The 16441-nt window shown below is 41.5% G+C and overlaps 2 protein-coding genes across 10 annotated transcripts in view; both read right to left on the bottom strand.

Annotated features, from left to right (window-relative positions):
* TOM1 (target of myb1 membrane trafficking protein) overlaps positions 1-485 on the bottom strand; it is a 46118-nt gene extending 45633 nt beyond the window's left edge. The window contains exon 1 of one of the 3 annotated variants that reach the window (XM_089921266.1): positions 336-485. In XM_089921266.1, the coding sequence (XP_089777392.1) occupies positions 336-387 (52 nt within the window). In that variant the 5' untranslated portion in view covers positions 388-485. The remainder of the gene's footprint in view (positions 1-335) is intronic. The other 2 variants (XM_022599822.3, XM_089921267.1) reach the window with 2 other exon arrangements.
* A 2328-nt stretch (positions 486-2813) lies between these two features.
* The window catches only part of HMGXB4 (HMG-box containing 4), a 32750-nt gene continuing 19122 nt past the window's right edge, over positions 2814-16441 (bottom strand). For 4 of the 7 annotated variants that reach the window (XM_022599793.3, XM_022599797.3, XM_089921263.1 and 1 more), the window contains 6 exons: positions 14037-14118; positions 13021-13085; positions 11906-12011; positions 10863-11032; positions 6531-6653; positions 2814-6026 (listed from right to left, as the gene is read on the bottom strand). In XM_022599793.3, the coding sequence (XP_022455501.1) occupies positions 5982-6026; positions 6531-6653; positions 10863-11032; positions 11906-12011; positions 13021-13085; positions 14037-14118 (591 nt within the window). In that variant the 3' untranslated portion in view covers positions 2814-5981. The remainder of the gene's footprint in view (positions 6027-6530; positions 6654-10862; positions 11033-11905; positions 12012-13020; positions 13086-14036; positions 14119-16441) is intronic. The other 3 variants (XR_016395049.1, XR_016395048.1, XM_089921264.1) reach the window with 3 other exon arrangements.

The following is a 16441-nucleotide window of genomic DNA, read 5'->3' as shown; positions in this document are numbered from 1 at the left end:
CACGCAGTCCCTTTAACCCCCCAAACTTTCTCCCTTGATTAGCGACCCTAGCAGTCGCACATTGGCTGAGTCGCGGCCGCCAGGACCCGCCTTCTCTCTTTACCTATTGGTTGCTGTCGGTATCCATCACAAGCCGAGGCTTCTTAGTGGACCTCGGCTTTTATCAATCAAAGCAGGCGGGCGGCTGGGCGGGGCCAGGTCAGGCAGAGACACTCCAGCCTCGTTCCTCTCCCTGCCTCCCTCAGGTGTGTAACTGGGGACCTGGAGGCGCGCCTGGGGGCCGGTGCCGGGCGCGGAACCCTGCGCTGGGGCTGGGCCGGGCCCCGGGGACTTACCGATGCGCTGTCCCACCGGAGAGCTGAACGGGTTCCCCAGGAGAAAGTCCATCGCCACGGCTGCCGCTGCCGCTGCCACTGCCACCAAGCCGGGGAATCAGCTGACAGCAACCGCCAGCGCCGGACCCGTCACGTGACGCGCCGGACGGTCCTCGAGGAGGCGCGGCTGGGGCGGGGCGGAGGGAGTCTGGAGCCGGCCGCAGGCCCCGCCCCTGACGTGGAGGGTCGGCGCCTCGAGGCGGAGGGCGATGACCTCACTGCGGTTTACTCGGCGTCGGTGGACGTCACGCACGACGTCGGGCGGCTGCGGGCCTGGGGCGCTTGGGTCTAAGCCACATCCTTCACGTCTTTTTAAGGATTAGGGGCGTTGTCTTTGATCTCTACATACCCAGAAAACCCAGTCTCAGACCAGGGAAATGACTTGGGTAAGGTTACCCAGCAAGCTGAGACTCCAGCTCTCGCTCTTAGTTTTAGCCGCTAGGACCTCACTATGACTACACACCCACTGCTGGGTTTGACAGCCTCTCTGGCCTGTTGTCTCCCTGCCCAGAGAAGACTCTTCCTATTTGAGATCGAGGTCTCCCAGCTGCAAAATGTATCCTCTTTGCAGCCCAGATTCCGTTACCTCAAAATAGGACGGAAGAGCCAAGGGTTTTGCGATACCTTGACACTGAGAGCCAACTCAGTGAATTGCAGCTAGGGACGGGCTAGAGCCCAGGGTGGCAGAAAGCACACAGATGTCACGAGTGGGTCCTGGGACCCATCTCAGCCATTCATTTACTGTGTGATTCAAACAGCGGGCTTCCATTTTCTCTGGATTCTGGAATTAGGTCAAGGACCTTTCTTTTTTAGGTCACTGGCTCCTTTGAGAAAGTGTAAAAAGCAGCGGAGCCTTTCTGAAGAAAAAAGGCAGAGATACAATTTGACCTCAGGGAGTTTCTGGGGTCCCTGAGGTGCAGCAGTGGACCCCAAGCTAAGAATTAAGAATCTCAAAGGCTCTTCGCAGCTTTGTAATTCTAATATCTTCAACCTTCTCGTGTGCTGTGTTTCAGCTATGTCATCTACTCATTAGATACCAATATTAGATCTATTGGTTATTTTTTTTTGCTTCTAATGACATGCACTCCAAAAGATACAATAACCACTGCTTTGGTAGTTTGGGTTACTGCAGGATGCTTCAGTATTTTTTGGGCATATCTGTGAATTTTAAATTTGAAAGGCTAGTAAATTGCAGAAATTTAGGACGATAGAAAACCTGAATTAGAACTTAATCACCTCCGTTAATCTGAGCAGTCATAGGGGCTGACATCTTTACCGTACAACATAAAAGCTTTATGGACGTCATGTACTTCTGTGCTTTGAAGTGTTTTAATAATGCTCATGAGACCTGTTAATACATGCCCATACCCCCAGTAGTCTAGATGCTCTTTGAGGGCTGGGATGCTATGTCCATTTCTCTCACTGTTGTGCAGCACAGTGACTAACGCATGAAAATCTAAATCAATCTACCTTTCTGTAATGGATTTGGACTATAAGGGGAGATGTACACTTAAGATGATCTTCATGTCAGGTACCTTCCATGTTTTTCTTCATTTAAACATATTGCTTGGTTGTATGGAATATATTTAGCATGATTTTCCATTGGATTCTTCCATTAACAACCTTTAACATCCCCATGTTGGGTGGTGATTTAACCAGAAGTTCTTGCCTTCTTGCACCACTCTGGTTTAAAGTGATTATGGGCAGGGCTTCCCTGGTGGCGCAGTGGTTGAGAGTCCGCCTGCCGATGCAGGGGACACGGGGGTCCGGGAGGATCCCACATGCCGCGGAGCGGCTGGGCCCGTGAGCCATGGCTGCTGAGCCTGCGCGTCCGGAGCCTGTGCTCCGCAACGGGAGAGGCCACAACAGTGAGAGGCCCACATACCGCAAAAAGGCAGAGATTAAAGTGATTATGGGCAGATCTTGGCTTTCTGCCAAGAATAAAACAGCCATAAGTTTTATCCTTCATGGTAAGAAACCATATACCCCCCAACAGGGAGTGAAATCATAGCTCTATGTAAACAGAAAGCTACTTAGCTATTATATTAGAAATGGAAGTGTGTGGATTTTGTCAATACAATAGATAGGAATGTAAATTGCAAACATTAAATGTAGTACAGAACTAATTAAAACTATGTGTTCAAAGTGTTTCCTAACAGGAACAAACTCATTTAGTAAAAAGTCTGTTTTAATTTAATTTTTCCTTTTAAGTGTTTTAGCAATATCAATATCAAAATGCCAGACGCAAGAGGGAGGAGATATGGGGATATATGTATATGTATAGCTGATTCCCTTTGTTATAAAGCAGAAACTAACGCACCATTGTAAAGCAATTATACTCCAATAAAGATGTTAAAAATAAAAAGAAGAAAAAAAATCTAATGCCTTCCTAAGGATAAAAATGTTTAAGTCCTTTAAAATTGACATATTGCATAAATGTAACATAATTATATCGTTTAAGTACTTTTAGACAAAAAAATCAAGATACTTTGCCTCCAAAGCTTAAAGACAACAGGATGACAAGAAAAGTGAGGTCTGTATAGTAAAATCCAGCTAGGACAAAAGGACATTTGAACAATGAAAAGGTCTGACAGTTTTCCCACAATCACATTTGCTCAGGACTGCATATAATGGGGAAGGATTCTGATGAATTACATACACAATTTAACTTTGAAAGTGGCCTGGGGTTGAAGAGAGCCTCAGCTTTGGGGTCAACTGTACCAGTGTGTTTATTCTGGCTTTGCCATTTATGTAGCTGTATAAACTCAGGAAAAGTACTTTCCTGCATCTGTCTCCTCATTTGTAAAGGGGGATAATATTCATAAGGCCTTGGGGAGGATTAAGTGTGATGAAATATGCCAATCACTCTAGTCGTTCAGTAATATAGCTGTCTCTTTTTTGCTGCCTCTCCATAAGAAGTGAGGCTTTCAGCCAATCATAGTATTTTGCTATTTATGACTGTTAACAACCTTGTGTTTGAATTGAAATTTTTACTTTGAAAGGTCTGATCTCATATATTGAATGTTCACAATACTACTAAACTTCACGTCAGGCTGGCTGGCTTCAAGGCTTGTAGACAGGGAAGTGACATTAACACTATTTTACAGATCAGACTGCAGATGCCCATAAAGATTAAGTGACCTATCCAGTCCAACATCACTCAGTAAGGACAGTACTGAAACACATGGTTTAGCACAAGATTTGGATGTGATTCTTATACAAGACTCATAGGTATTTCTTGAGTTAGGCCAACAATGTAATGTACAGACAATTTCATTTGCCAATGAATAGAGCTACGCTTATCAGAGCCACTGGCTTTGCAGTTTGCAAGAGAGAAGATGAGAGTCCGCAATGTAAAAGTTACTAGAAACAGAGCAAGATGTTTGTTAGGAAGATGGCTATGATCAGAAACTTGACCTCTATTCCAAACGGATTATTTTTTAAAGAAAATTATGGTAGGATATAGTGTGAAAGACAGGTTTAAAATTTCATAGCAACTTTCATTAGCAACAGGGAAAAGATAGCTGACACTGGACTACAAATATTAAAAATGTGATTTTTAATAATATAAGTACAAAATTTTATTTCTTTATACAACTGTAATGGGATTTGGATCAAACAGCTAGAATTTATTTAAAAAACAAAACAATGATATAAAAATTGCAAGAAGGTCTGAATCCAAAGTTTTTCCTCTAATAGTACCAAATACCACAAGGAACAGATTATTATACAAATGTGTACAAATTTTAAATACAAATACAATAGGTTTGGATTTTAAAGGAAAACAAACAAACAAAAAGCAGGTCCTCGTCAGGACTTCATTAATGTGTACAAATGACAATGGTAGGACTGACTTCTTTCCGTACTAGTCCACGTCTCCGAGGCCCTTCCTTGATACCCTGTGTCAAACAGAAAACTGACATGGGTACAGAGGAGGCGTGGGATAGGTGCTAACACACAAAATTAAACCAGGATTTCTGCTCTTCGTGATTTTGGTTCCCAAGAATTCCTGTTTCCTTCTGTTTCCCAGTTAAATTTCAAAACTGCTCTGAGGTGAGAAAGGCATTAAGCAGCCAGAATACCTTTAAGAAACACAGCCCTGTGACCACACTGGTGGGAAAAAAGGAAAGAATTAAATAGGATGCAGCAGAATTAAATAGGCTGGCGGCACTGTCCTCAAAGATCTACTTTGATGCTGCAGTGCTCTGTCCAGGCCAAGGGAAGAAAGCAGTCACCTCAGAGCTTGGTTTTGACATGGACTCTCAAACCGAATTTAAAAACAACGCTGAAGTGCTCAACTGTTTTCTTTGGAACTGGGAAGCAAAAGCCTGGTTCTTTGGAAATAAGGGCAGCTGGGAATGGTAACATTCCTTTTTATTTACTTTCTTGACACTGTTCAGTTGTAAAGAACTAGAACCCCAACATAATGGCTCCTTTCCGAGGCACGGTACCTGAACGTGTGATGATCTGGAGTTTGCAGAGGAGGCCAGAGGAAGGAGGGGAGGCAGAAATGACAAATCTGCGTCTTCCACATGCTGTTGCTGGTGGAGGCTCGTTTTTAAATTATATATACAGAAATTTACAGGATAAATTAAAATCTAAGAGAGTTTTAAGAGTTAAATACACATAATTAAACACACATTCACACACGCACATAAATAACCCTACATGAGAACAGAGTACTTTTTTCGCAATTTGCTTATGTGTGGAATGCAGAACGCTGTGTATCTGCCCAGCAGGGGAGCCAATGAGATGAACCCAGGAATCAGCCTGGGCAAAGCTCACCTTCCACACCCACCAAGCAGCTAAGCAGCAGAACTGTGAGCTAAGCTGACGTGGCCAATGGAAGATACCAGCTCTTAGTTCTGCAGACCAAATGCTCTGGGTCAGCTCACAATACAGGCCATTCAACTGGTGGCACTGACAGCTTTACCCTCTCCAGGGCTCACAAATCTCCTTGGCTCCGGCTGAGGCTGCCAATGGTACCAATGACTACAATAAGTTTTGCGACATGGACACTGGTAGAGCAGGAATTGGAATGAACCCCCTACTAAGTTCACTTAAGCCATCGCAATAACTTTCAGATGGGAACGATGTTATCACTTCCCACCTAGGTCACTTCAAGTTGAAAAGCTTTGTACTTTCAGTTAACTGACATCTTCCCATAATCTTTCCCATTACATTTCAGACTGTAAGACAGGTAAGGCAAATGGTCAGTGATGGGTCTGGAGGTACAACTGAGTTTGGAAAAAAATCACATTTTAGCTGACCTTAAAGCGATGCACTTGGCATCCAGAACAAGCCCCCAGCCCCCAAGTTACACTGATTTTTAAGGCAGATTTATCCACCACAGTAGAAGAATCCCAAGCCCATATTCATGCCAAGGTTTCCTCTTGGCTAAACCTTTGCCATTTCATAAAATTATTAAAAGCAAAGTAGTTACAGTCCTATGTATATATTATACATTATATATATATATATATATATATGCATATATATAAAAATTTAAAACCTACACCCAGATGCCAGTGAAGGGATCTGGAACAGTCACATATACACAAGCCAGCAACAGGCAGGATAAGGTTTCTGTCCCAGGAGTCTTTGCTGTCACAGTCCAGGCATGATGTAAGCAATGTTGTCTAGTGTGTTTGACTGCAAAACAAAGGAAAAAGGTTCAGCTGACGAGTATTTTACCTTAGTTCCCTGAGACATATTTCTTTGTTCAAGGGAGAGAGATGAGAAAGAAAATCTAGAGTTAGAGAAAACAGGGAGAGACAAGATGTCACGCCGTTGTCTGCTATGCTGGGAGCTTTTCTGCTGGCTTCTCCCATTAACCCTAGTAAAATGGAGGCAGGAGACTCCTGTACTTTCTTTGTCTCTGGAAGAGCAAATAAGCAACACAGGAGGTGCAGTACCTTAAGGGCTACAACGCTTCTCTCCAAAGGAGAGAAATCTTAGGAAACGGCGTGTTTGCCGTTTCACTGAAAGCCTGGCAGGCATTCAACACTCAGTGTCATGTTCATGGGGCGACAGCCTATGGCAACGCTGTATCCAGGAAGCCTTATGGGCTTGTGCTTCACAGGGCTCATTAAGGCAGGGCCTCTCTGGCTCCCAAGGGGTCTGGCCCCCAAAATCCCAGGAAACAAGGAAACTCACCAAGACCTGTTTGGGACAGCCATTCAACTCAGGTAGTTGTGTGGTCAGACATGCCAAGGGGCCAAGCGCACAGATGATGGAATCCAGAAGCACTGACAAACTGCCGGACACAGCAACCATGCCCTGAAAAGGAGAGCGTGACAGGAGAGGACTGAAGCTTGACTCACACTCCTGAGGCTCCCTCCAGGCTCTGGGTGAGTTCCTTGCATGGTTCTTTAAGTCCTGGGTGGTTCTATGAAATTGTGGCAGAAATGGAAGGTCTCCGCTTTGATAAGAATACATTCCCAGGTTTCCCTTCTATATCCCTAATCCACTGTACCCTCTGTGAGACCTTAGGTTAGTCACTTAGGAACAGTAGGAAAAAACCCCAAAATACCTATACCGAAAAATCGTAAAAAATGCCTCATCTATTCCGGAGACCTGCTGGGAAGATTTGTGGAGATCATGTATGCAAAAGTATTTTTCTTATGAACTCCACAAATATAGCTCAAATGTGATAACCATGAGAATTCTACACATTAACATTTAACACAAACACACACACACACTTCTCCACATATGTGGCTTTTTTGATAGTGGATGATACCACTTTTCTGTTCTTTTTAAAATTTAACTTATAAAATGCATATTGTTTATATCTCTGTGATTCAAAGACATAGCAAATAAGATTGCTTGCTACAAATAATGCTGCCCAGCTCTTGTATAATCTGCTTCAACCAGAAGTACTGTGAGGATATGTCACCTAGGAAGGCAGCACAGAAGCATCCTTCAGAGAATGAGCTCTGGGCTTGAGATGCGGGGTTGAGAAACTGGCTATATCCCACTCACCGAGAGGGGCAAGCGGCTTTCTATGCTGTGCCTGAAAAACACAGTACTGACAGCATCTGTAGCACGGAGTGGATTAAGTGAGACAACAGACATCAAGTACCTGGGGTGGTGCCTGGCACCTGGGAAGTGCTCAGAAAGTATCAATAATGATTACTGCTATTACCAACATCTTCATCTCCAAAACTGCCTTTCTGGCTGCCTGCTTGGATATTTCTCAATCTCAACATACGGTAAAGAGAAATAACCTACCCTTCCTCCTAGCATCCCTTCCTCTGCTAAAATCACCACCATTCACACATCTGCCCAGTCTCAAGGCCTTGCCACCGTTGACTTTTCTTTCCCTTCATTCTCCTTGTCCAATGTCTCCCCCCACTTCCAAGGCAGGCAGCAAAGGGTTAAAAGCATGGACCCTGAGGTCATGCCACCAAACTCAAGGCTCTGTTTCAGCACTTATGGGCTAAACTCTAGAGAAAGTTCCTTAACCTAAGTCTGTTTTTCCTTTTCTAAAATAAGGGAACACAAATTTTGTTTCACAAAGTTGCAGTGTGAATTAAAGGAAAGGATCCATGTACAGCACTCTGAACCAAAGCTGCCTGAGTGAGCATTCAACGGAAGACAGCAATTAGGAATATTATTCCATACTTTTGCCCTACAGTTAATGATAGCTAATATTTTATGTTCGACTCTCCCAATAAGCAACCTGAGAGTAGGAACCAAGTCATACTCATTTTTATATCCTTCCAATAAATACTGGGGTTCTACACAGAGTAAGCTCTCAATAAATATTTGTTAAATTCAAATCTCTGTCATGTCTAGTCTAGATTATTGTTATAACTTTTCCCTAATTCTGGTCACTTTTCACTCCCAATCTAAAATAGAAGATATTCTCAGTGAAAACCAAATGAGAGCTCTGATCATTCCTCCCTACTCAAAAAATTCCAGTAGTTCCTGAGCAGTCATTTCCCTCTGTAGTTTGGACTATGCCCTTAATATTCAGCCTTCCTCTACCCTATGCATTGGATCTTCTAGTTTTTCATCATTTTAGCAATAAACCCCTTTGGAAATAAAATGTTAAGTGGAACCCCAATATATAAAACAGCTAAAAGATCTGGTTGAAGTGGGAATGGGGGGTCTAGAGCCCCAATGGGTCTCTTTTGGCCCATCTCTGCAGAAAACTCCAGGGCCGAGAAGCAGATGTTCTCTTGGTTTACGATGTCTCTCTCCAACAGCTCCGTGATACCAAGTCCTGCTTATCCTTCCAGGTCCCGCTGGAACCCTACATCCCCTTCACAGAGCCTCTCCTGACCCCCTAACTCTCTGCTCTCGAGCGCTACTGTAACTGCTTCAGGTGGCACAAAGCCGCAGAATGAGAGCAGGCTGAGAAGTGGGGCAAGCTGTGCTCGGTCACAGCGAGTTGTGTAAACTTGTAATAACAGTCACTTAATTTCATTAGGTTTCAGGTATTCAGTCTTTAAATAAGCAAACTGTATAAATTAGTGTTCCTTAAAGTGTAGTACGTTTACTAATTTCAGGTGGCGTAGAGGTGAACATTAATTATTTGATATAAATCCATTTTGAGATATATTAGAAAAAAGATTAGAGTATCTTACTTGTGATATCGAGGACATCATTGTGAAAGCATGGATAAATTTATTTAAATAAAAATATAAATAAATCAGGAGCTTGGGATGAACATACACACACTACTATATATGACAGATAACCAACAAGGACCTACTGTATAGCACAGGGAACTCTACTTAATATTCTGGGATAACCTATATGAGAAAAGAATCTAAAAAAGAATGAATATACATTTATGTATAACTGAATCACTTTGCTGTGCACCTGAAACTAACACAACATTGTAAATCAACTATACCCCAATAAAATTAAAAAAATACAAAGTAAATAACAGTATAAAGTGGTATGTGGAAATGGCAAAATTGTGAAAATATACACAAATGATTAAAGTCTGGGAAAAAGTGGAGTATAGGGGGAATGGGGAATTACTGCTGATGTATATGGGGTCTCTTTCGGGGGTAATGAAAATGATCTGGAATAGACAGTAGTAATGGAGCCACAAATCTGTGAATATACTAAAAGCCACTAAATTCTACATTTTAAAAGGGTAAACTTTATGGTATGTGAATTATATCATAATAAGACTGTTCCTTATGTTAAAATAAAAGGGGACTAGAGATTCTGCAACATTCTTTCCCTTTTCTGGTCAATATGTATATGTAACTCTCCCACAGCAACCGCTCACAGAAGCTGGCTTGTTTTATTTGCTAATTATTTATCTATTCTATCTTTCCAATTAGATTGTAAGTTTCCTGAGGATACGAAATCATCATAATTTCTACTCCCCCCAGTTTTTGGAATAATGCCTAAGTACTCAACAAGTATTTGTTAAACTCAATGGAAACGTCAGGGAAAATCTGGAATATGGAAGGTGAAAAACACAAATCATTTAAAATTTTAACTTTTTAGGAAATGTAAGAATGTCTAAATATGAAAAATAAATAAGGATCCCAGAATATTTTATTCTGGAAATATCTATATCCATTCAAATATCTGGGCCTACAAGAAAGCAGCTGTTTTGACACCTACTAAATTTTGAGAAACTAGCCAAAGAACTTAGACAAAGCTTCATCTCTTGTGGCCTTCGGCATTTTATTTGTTGAATAATAATTCAACTTCCACATAGAAGCAAGTGAGTAGTTTTATATCCCTACACTGATTTCTCAGCTTAAAGATGGCTTTAGTAATTCAGACTGATTTCTTTGCTGAAATGTCCTATTAGGACCCAGTGGAAAACTGAAATACTACACTACTTACTGAGTTAGCCAGGAAGAAATATGATTAGAAATTGAATATGGTAATAGAAATGGAACATGACAGCTTTGCAGGTTAAGTGATTTTGAAATTGAAGCTTAAAAGGACACAGATCTCCTTAGGGTACATAGGACTGTATGATTCAAGTGCAGAGAAATGAAGAGCTTGGGAACCTCAATCTCCCAGTTGCTACCTACTTTCAAAGCAGTAGAGGAACACTTAATCCCCTGTACAGTCTAATCTGTCTATTGAAAACCTTGCTGGAAATGCATAGAAAAATCCAAACTCTCTTAGAAATAAAAACAATCAAAGCTTCCATGGGATTTGTACTCATTTTTCCCATTGCATTTTTAAAAAATAAAAATGAATTACAGGATTATATGTCAATTGTATCTCTGTAAAACTGGGAAAAAAAAAGTTACAGGGTAGTCTAATTTCCTTTTGTGCCATTGTTTCAATAGGACGGTATTAGTGTAAACTTTGAGAGCCAGTAGGTAGGTTCCAAATCTCTAGATGTTTCTATTACCATCTCTCTTCTCTATCACCGTATCCTGAGCACCTGGCATAACCCAGCATACAGCAGTTGCTCAATGAATGTATGTGGAATGAGTAAGTGGATTCAAATTATATAAGCAACTGGAGTCATGCTGCTGGCAGTGCCCTCACCTCGGTTTCCTGCAGGCGGTGTCCAATGAGGCTCAGGGACTCTCCCAACAGCTGGAGATGAGCAGCCACGTCGATGGGCTCTGTCTCAGGGGCTTTGGCTGGCGAGGCGGGTAACAGCATGGTAGTGGGTGGGGATTTCTTTTGGGGTGACAGTACTCCTGCAGAGGAAGCTGAGAACAGAGACAAAATAGAGAAAGCTTGCCAATATTCTTCCAGATTTTCCCTTTTTATGAGCTCTACCAGGCATTAACAAAATTATGGACTGTGGGCCAAATCTGGCTCATGACTTGTTTTTATATTGGCCTGTGAGCTAAGAATGATTTTAGATTTTTAAATGGTTGTAGAAAAAACAAAGAGGAATACATGACAGAGAATGCATATGGCCCTCAGACTTAAAATATTTACTCTCAGGGACTTCCCTGGTGGCACAGCAGTTAAGACTCCAAGCTCATGCAGGGGGCTCAGGTTCGATCCCTGGTCAGGGAACTAGATCCCACATGCATGCCACAACTAAGAGTTCGCATGCCGCAACTAATGAGCCCAAGAGCTGCAACTAAGACCCAGTGCAACCGAATAAATAAATAAAAAAAAAATTAAATAATAATAAAAAAATAAAATATTTACTCTCTGGCCCTTTACAGGAAAGCTTGCTGACTTCTGACTTAACATTTTCTAGGGCTTCCCTGGTGGCGCAGTGGTTGAGAGTCCGCCTGCCGATGCAGGGTACACGGGTTCATGCCCCGGTCCGGGAAGATCTCGCATGCCGCGGAGCGGCTAGGCCCGTGAGCCATGGCCGCTGAGCCTGCGTGCCCGGAGCCTGTGCTCCGCAGCGGGAGAGGCCACAACAGTGAGAGGCCCATGTACCGCAAAAAAACCCACAACATTTTCTAAATTTTTTTGGCAACCCTTAATATTTAGTAATAATATCTGGATATCAAGATCTGCTTCTAATATAGGCTCTTCTCCCCATTTCTTAGTGAGGAAGCAAAATTCACAGTGCTCTAGGGAAAAGAATGAAAAGAGGAGAGGGGTGTGGTCACTACCTTTCACTTTCATGGAACCTTCTGAGCTGGATGCTTTTCTTTTCACAGTTGTAGCTTCTGCTTTGTTCTGTTTGTGCTGCAGATACTGAGCTTTTTGTTTCCAAATCTGCAATCAGATCAGGGCAAACAAATTTAAAAGGGCAAAAAAGTAAAAGGGAAAGCAGTCATGGAAGAGGAGAATGAATAAAAGAAAGGGAACAGTGGAGGGGAGCAGACAGAGGGTTAATGTTAACTTTTAAGCTGGAGGGTCAGTGAACAGGCTTCAGATAGTGGTGACAGTAGTATCTTAGGAGAGGACCACGAATACCCCCCAGTGCTAATGGTCACACTGCAGCATTGATTCTGCGATCACTCTAAGGTTGAAATGTAAAATCACAGAGGAAACATCTGGCTCATCCTAATGTCCATGTGGTTTAAATATTTCTTCTAACCTGCCGGTTGGAAACACCAATACTAGGATAACAATGACATGGAAAACAGAAACTAAAGATAATTGACCTGGGTGAAAAATATATGTTGTTTTCACCCAGACAAGCTGTACCTTAAAAAAGCAAGATGGTAATTCTAATGCCTAGACTACCTTCATATCATCTAATTGGAAAGTGACTGTGATTCGAATATGACTATTTATCATTGTCTTATTAGCTTTGTGACAGGAAGGTTTATTATTTCGTAATGGTTGATGAGGATGATGACCTGGAACCTACTTACCTAGTAAACACTGTCCCATGTTTTTATTATTTGCTGTGACTATCAGGTGGACCACTTTCCTCAGTTCTCAGACCACAGCTGACTAGTAGGTGTTTGTGGTCAAGGCCTCTGACTTTAGATTCTCTTTTAACACGACTCATTGCCCAAGTTACGTCATCTTTTGGCTCAAATGTCAGGTTGTTGGGAAAAAATTAGATGAGGTTAGAAGACAGCCTCCCTGCAGCTAAATCCTCATGTAGAGTGAACTGGCACCAACTACTTTATTGCCCTCTGCTAAACCATTTTCCACCGATTTGTAATTTTTTTTTCTGTGTTCAGTGTTGTTTGGGACGGTGTGTCGGAGGATCACACATTTTGGAAGGCATAAAGCAATGAAAAATGTGTCCGTAGTAAACTGTGCTCACCAGTTTGTCCTTCTCTGGCAACTGCTTCCACACCTCAGCCAGTTTTTTGCTCAGTTCCCCAAAATCTAGCATAAAAGAGTAAAAAAAAAAAAATAACAGAAACAACCCAAAACAGTAAAGGTTTAACCATAAACAAAACAGACGACTGATAGGAGCAAAAACTAGGAAAAGGGTCTTGAAGATCAGATTTAAATAGCACAAGAGTCTTTCAGAAAACCAAACCAAACCCCATCACTTTCCTTGATTCTTTTCTGGAAGGAAGGGGCTGTTTTGGTGGCCGTGAGACAGGCTCAAATTCTCACATGTCTACTCTCTAAGGACTTATTCCTTAAGCATCTTTCTGGTGTCTTTTAATTTGATTCCATGGAACAGGGCTTATCTACTTAAGTTAGAGAAAATATGTTATGGAGAATTTGACTGATTAAGAGATGTTAGAGTTTTACCGAATTTCTGAGAGCTCAGAGACAAAGAAGAATTTCCTTAGAGCAGCTCGGAAGCGATCTGCCAGACGTGTAATGCTGTGCTTCCACATGTAGAGCGAGGTCGTGCTTTATAAAGCACATCTGTGTCTTTCACGGTGCTTCAGTGTGCCTCACAACAACCCTGGTGAGCAGGTTGGGAAGCTAGTTCACACATTGGACAAATGAGATGTGCAGAGGGTACGTGACTTGTCTCAGGCCTGAGGTGTAGTGTGCTTCTCACCTCACTAACTTCCATATAGAGACAAATATGAACAATGTAATATGTCATCTCACTCCGACTCTATACTGAGGGCAGTTTAAGGAAAAGGTCAACTGTAGAACCTTGGAAAGAAACAACTGCGTATTTATGTACTGTGCTTTATGGACGGGGTGAACTAAGACAAAATCTACAGTGACTTGCACAACTGAGGAAAGAAATGAGATTTGTGTTCTTTTCATACTATGGGAATAAGTTTGCCTGCTGACTGGATTAACTGCACTGCTTCAGGGACACAGATGGAAAGTAAAAGCACTAAAGATGAGAAATGTTCTTACCTATGCCTGGATGGTCAGCCACAATGGTTACACGATACTCCTTACAGAACACCTGGTAGGCCGACATGTTCTTCTTTTTTGGCTAGTACCACATAAAAATAGAACAGGGTAAGACTTAATTAGAACACAGGTTGAGCAACCTTGCATCTATGGGAACAAAACAAAAAAGATACCTGCACTTTTTCATCAAGAGTGCTAAATTACTAACCAGCTTTCCTAAACACGATAATTAATTTTTAATCCATGTTACTTATGACTCAGAGATGAGTATCAGTTTTACTTTAGAAGGTAAAAACCACATGCTAATTTTAGATTTTTCAGGTTGTTGCAGCTACTTGATAATTATTTGTAACGCTCTTCATCCTTTCTACAAATGTTACATATTTCGGTTAGAATTAAGCGCTAAGAAAATCTTTACCTCTCCTTGGGTGTCTAGTTTTCATCTTCTTTGAAAATAAGAACCACATAATTTCCCTTTGCTTTGGGGCCAGAAAATCAAGAGCTAAATTTTGTTCATATTGTTCCTCTGGCTTTGATTTCTAATCTTAAAATTTTCCTGATCCTGCTTGGACTGTCACTTGTAGTTTATCGTTATTTTATTATTCACATTCTTGTGGTCCAAGGTGAGAAGCAAATAACTGAAGACAATTCTTTGGTACTTAACGTAAGATGAACCTCTTTCACTTCAACAAACTGCTTTGTACTACCTGAAATATGTTTATTCTTCACTTATGACAATTCCAAAAGCAATGCATGATTTTTGAGAAACAAAAACAAAATGAGCTTTTAAAACCAGTTCAATGAGGGATATATAAAACAAAAGATACTATATATTACTATGCATCCCATTTTACAATTATCCATAGACTCAGGAGAAAAGAGTTTTCCTACCTGAAAAGGTGCATTAGACAGCACCTGTTCAAATCTCTCATTTTGAGGATGAGAAAGGAAACTTAGAAAAATAGTGACTTCCCTGGGTCCTGCAGCTATGCCAGTTATAACACGAGAATGGCTATAGCCTAGCCTGATCTCCAGGGCTATGCATTATGGGCCAAAGAAAAAAAATATGTTGTAACAGAAAAAATTACTTTTCAAAAGAAAAGATTATCCCTTTGTAACCATTATCTAATAAACTGAGATGTCTTCAGTCTGGCTTTCCTTACAACCTCATCTGTAAGTATCAAAACATGATGATCAGTCCTCCATCGCCTCCCAAGATAGTCCTTTCTGGTCCTGTACTTATAATGACATGAACGGTTGGTTGGTGCTTTAAAAGCTACTGGAAACTTCTGTTTGCCTCAAGAATCTGATTTTACAACCAAAACAAACCAACAAACAACACAGTCCTGTCTCGTGACTTCAGAGTTGCATCTTGTTTTTAAATGAAGCCTGATCACACACTTTATTCACCTTAGTTCTTTTTTTAAAAAATTTTATTTATTTATTTTTGGCTGCATTGGGTCTTCGTTGCTGCGCACGGGCTTTCTCTAGTTGTGGTGAGTGGGGGCTACTCTTCATTGCGGTGCACGGGCTTCTCACTGCGGTGGCTTCTCTTGCTGCAGAGCACGGGCTCAAGGTGTGCAGGCTTCAGTAGTTGTGGCACGTGGGCTCAGTAGTTGTGGCTCGCGGGCTCTCGCGCGCAGGCTCAGTAGTTGTGGCGCACGGGCTTAGCTGCTCCACGGCATGTGGGATCTTCTTGGAACAGGGCTTGAACCCGTGTCCCCTGAACTGGCAGGTGGATTCTTAACCACTGCATCACCAGGGAAGCCCTCACCTTAGTTCTTAATGTTGTTTTCATAAAACAACTATCCTCAAAGGCCAAAGACTAGCCAAAACTTATGACAGTAAAAAAGCTGTGTGATGTCTCAGACTTTAATTCCAAAAGGAATTCTGAAACCATTTTTGAAGAATGGAAACAACCCTGAAACGTCTTCCAAAGTAAACTGCTTTGAATGAGATAGCACTTCTTTGGCTACGAAAATTATGCCATGTTTGTTATAAATTTAGCTTCAAAAATTTTAGACTAATCTTTTAAAAACAGCTTATTCATAGGCCTGACATTTGGCCATAAAATAAAACTTGCAAGGAGTTTTAACAATGTTTTCTCAAACATGATATAAGACTATGAAAAGTCAATGCTCTCTATTCCACAAGGCTATTCTACAGCTATAACATAAAATTGAAACTACCTTTACAAAATTAATCACAACTCTTATCCAATATGTTAGATCCAAATCCACACAGTGAAGAAAGGGGTTCCTCCCATAACTCTTATAAAGGACTTTATTCAATTATGTAGAAAATATACCGGCATTCATTGAGTATCTGTACTGGGTACAGTGAGTAGTTAAGAGGATGAGCTTTTGGAGCCCAGATCTTATTCTAAGGCAGTCAAGCAGCATAAA

Source organism: Delphinapterus leucas, chromosome 11 (assembly GCF_059928025.1).
Source record: "Delphinapterus leucas isolate spDelLeu-1000000601 "Yukka" chromosome 11, BTC_Dleu_Yukka2, whole genome shotgun sequence".
NCBI classification, from domain to species: domain Eukaryota; kingdom Metazoa; phylum Chordata; class Mammalia; order Artiodactyla; family Monodontidae; genus Delphinapterus; species Delphinapterus leucas.
This window is presented reverse-complemented; position numbering and strand designations above follow the sequence as displayed.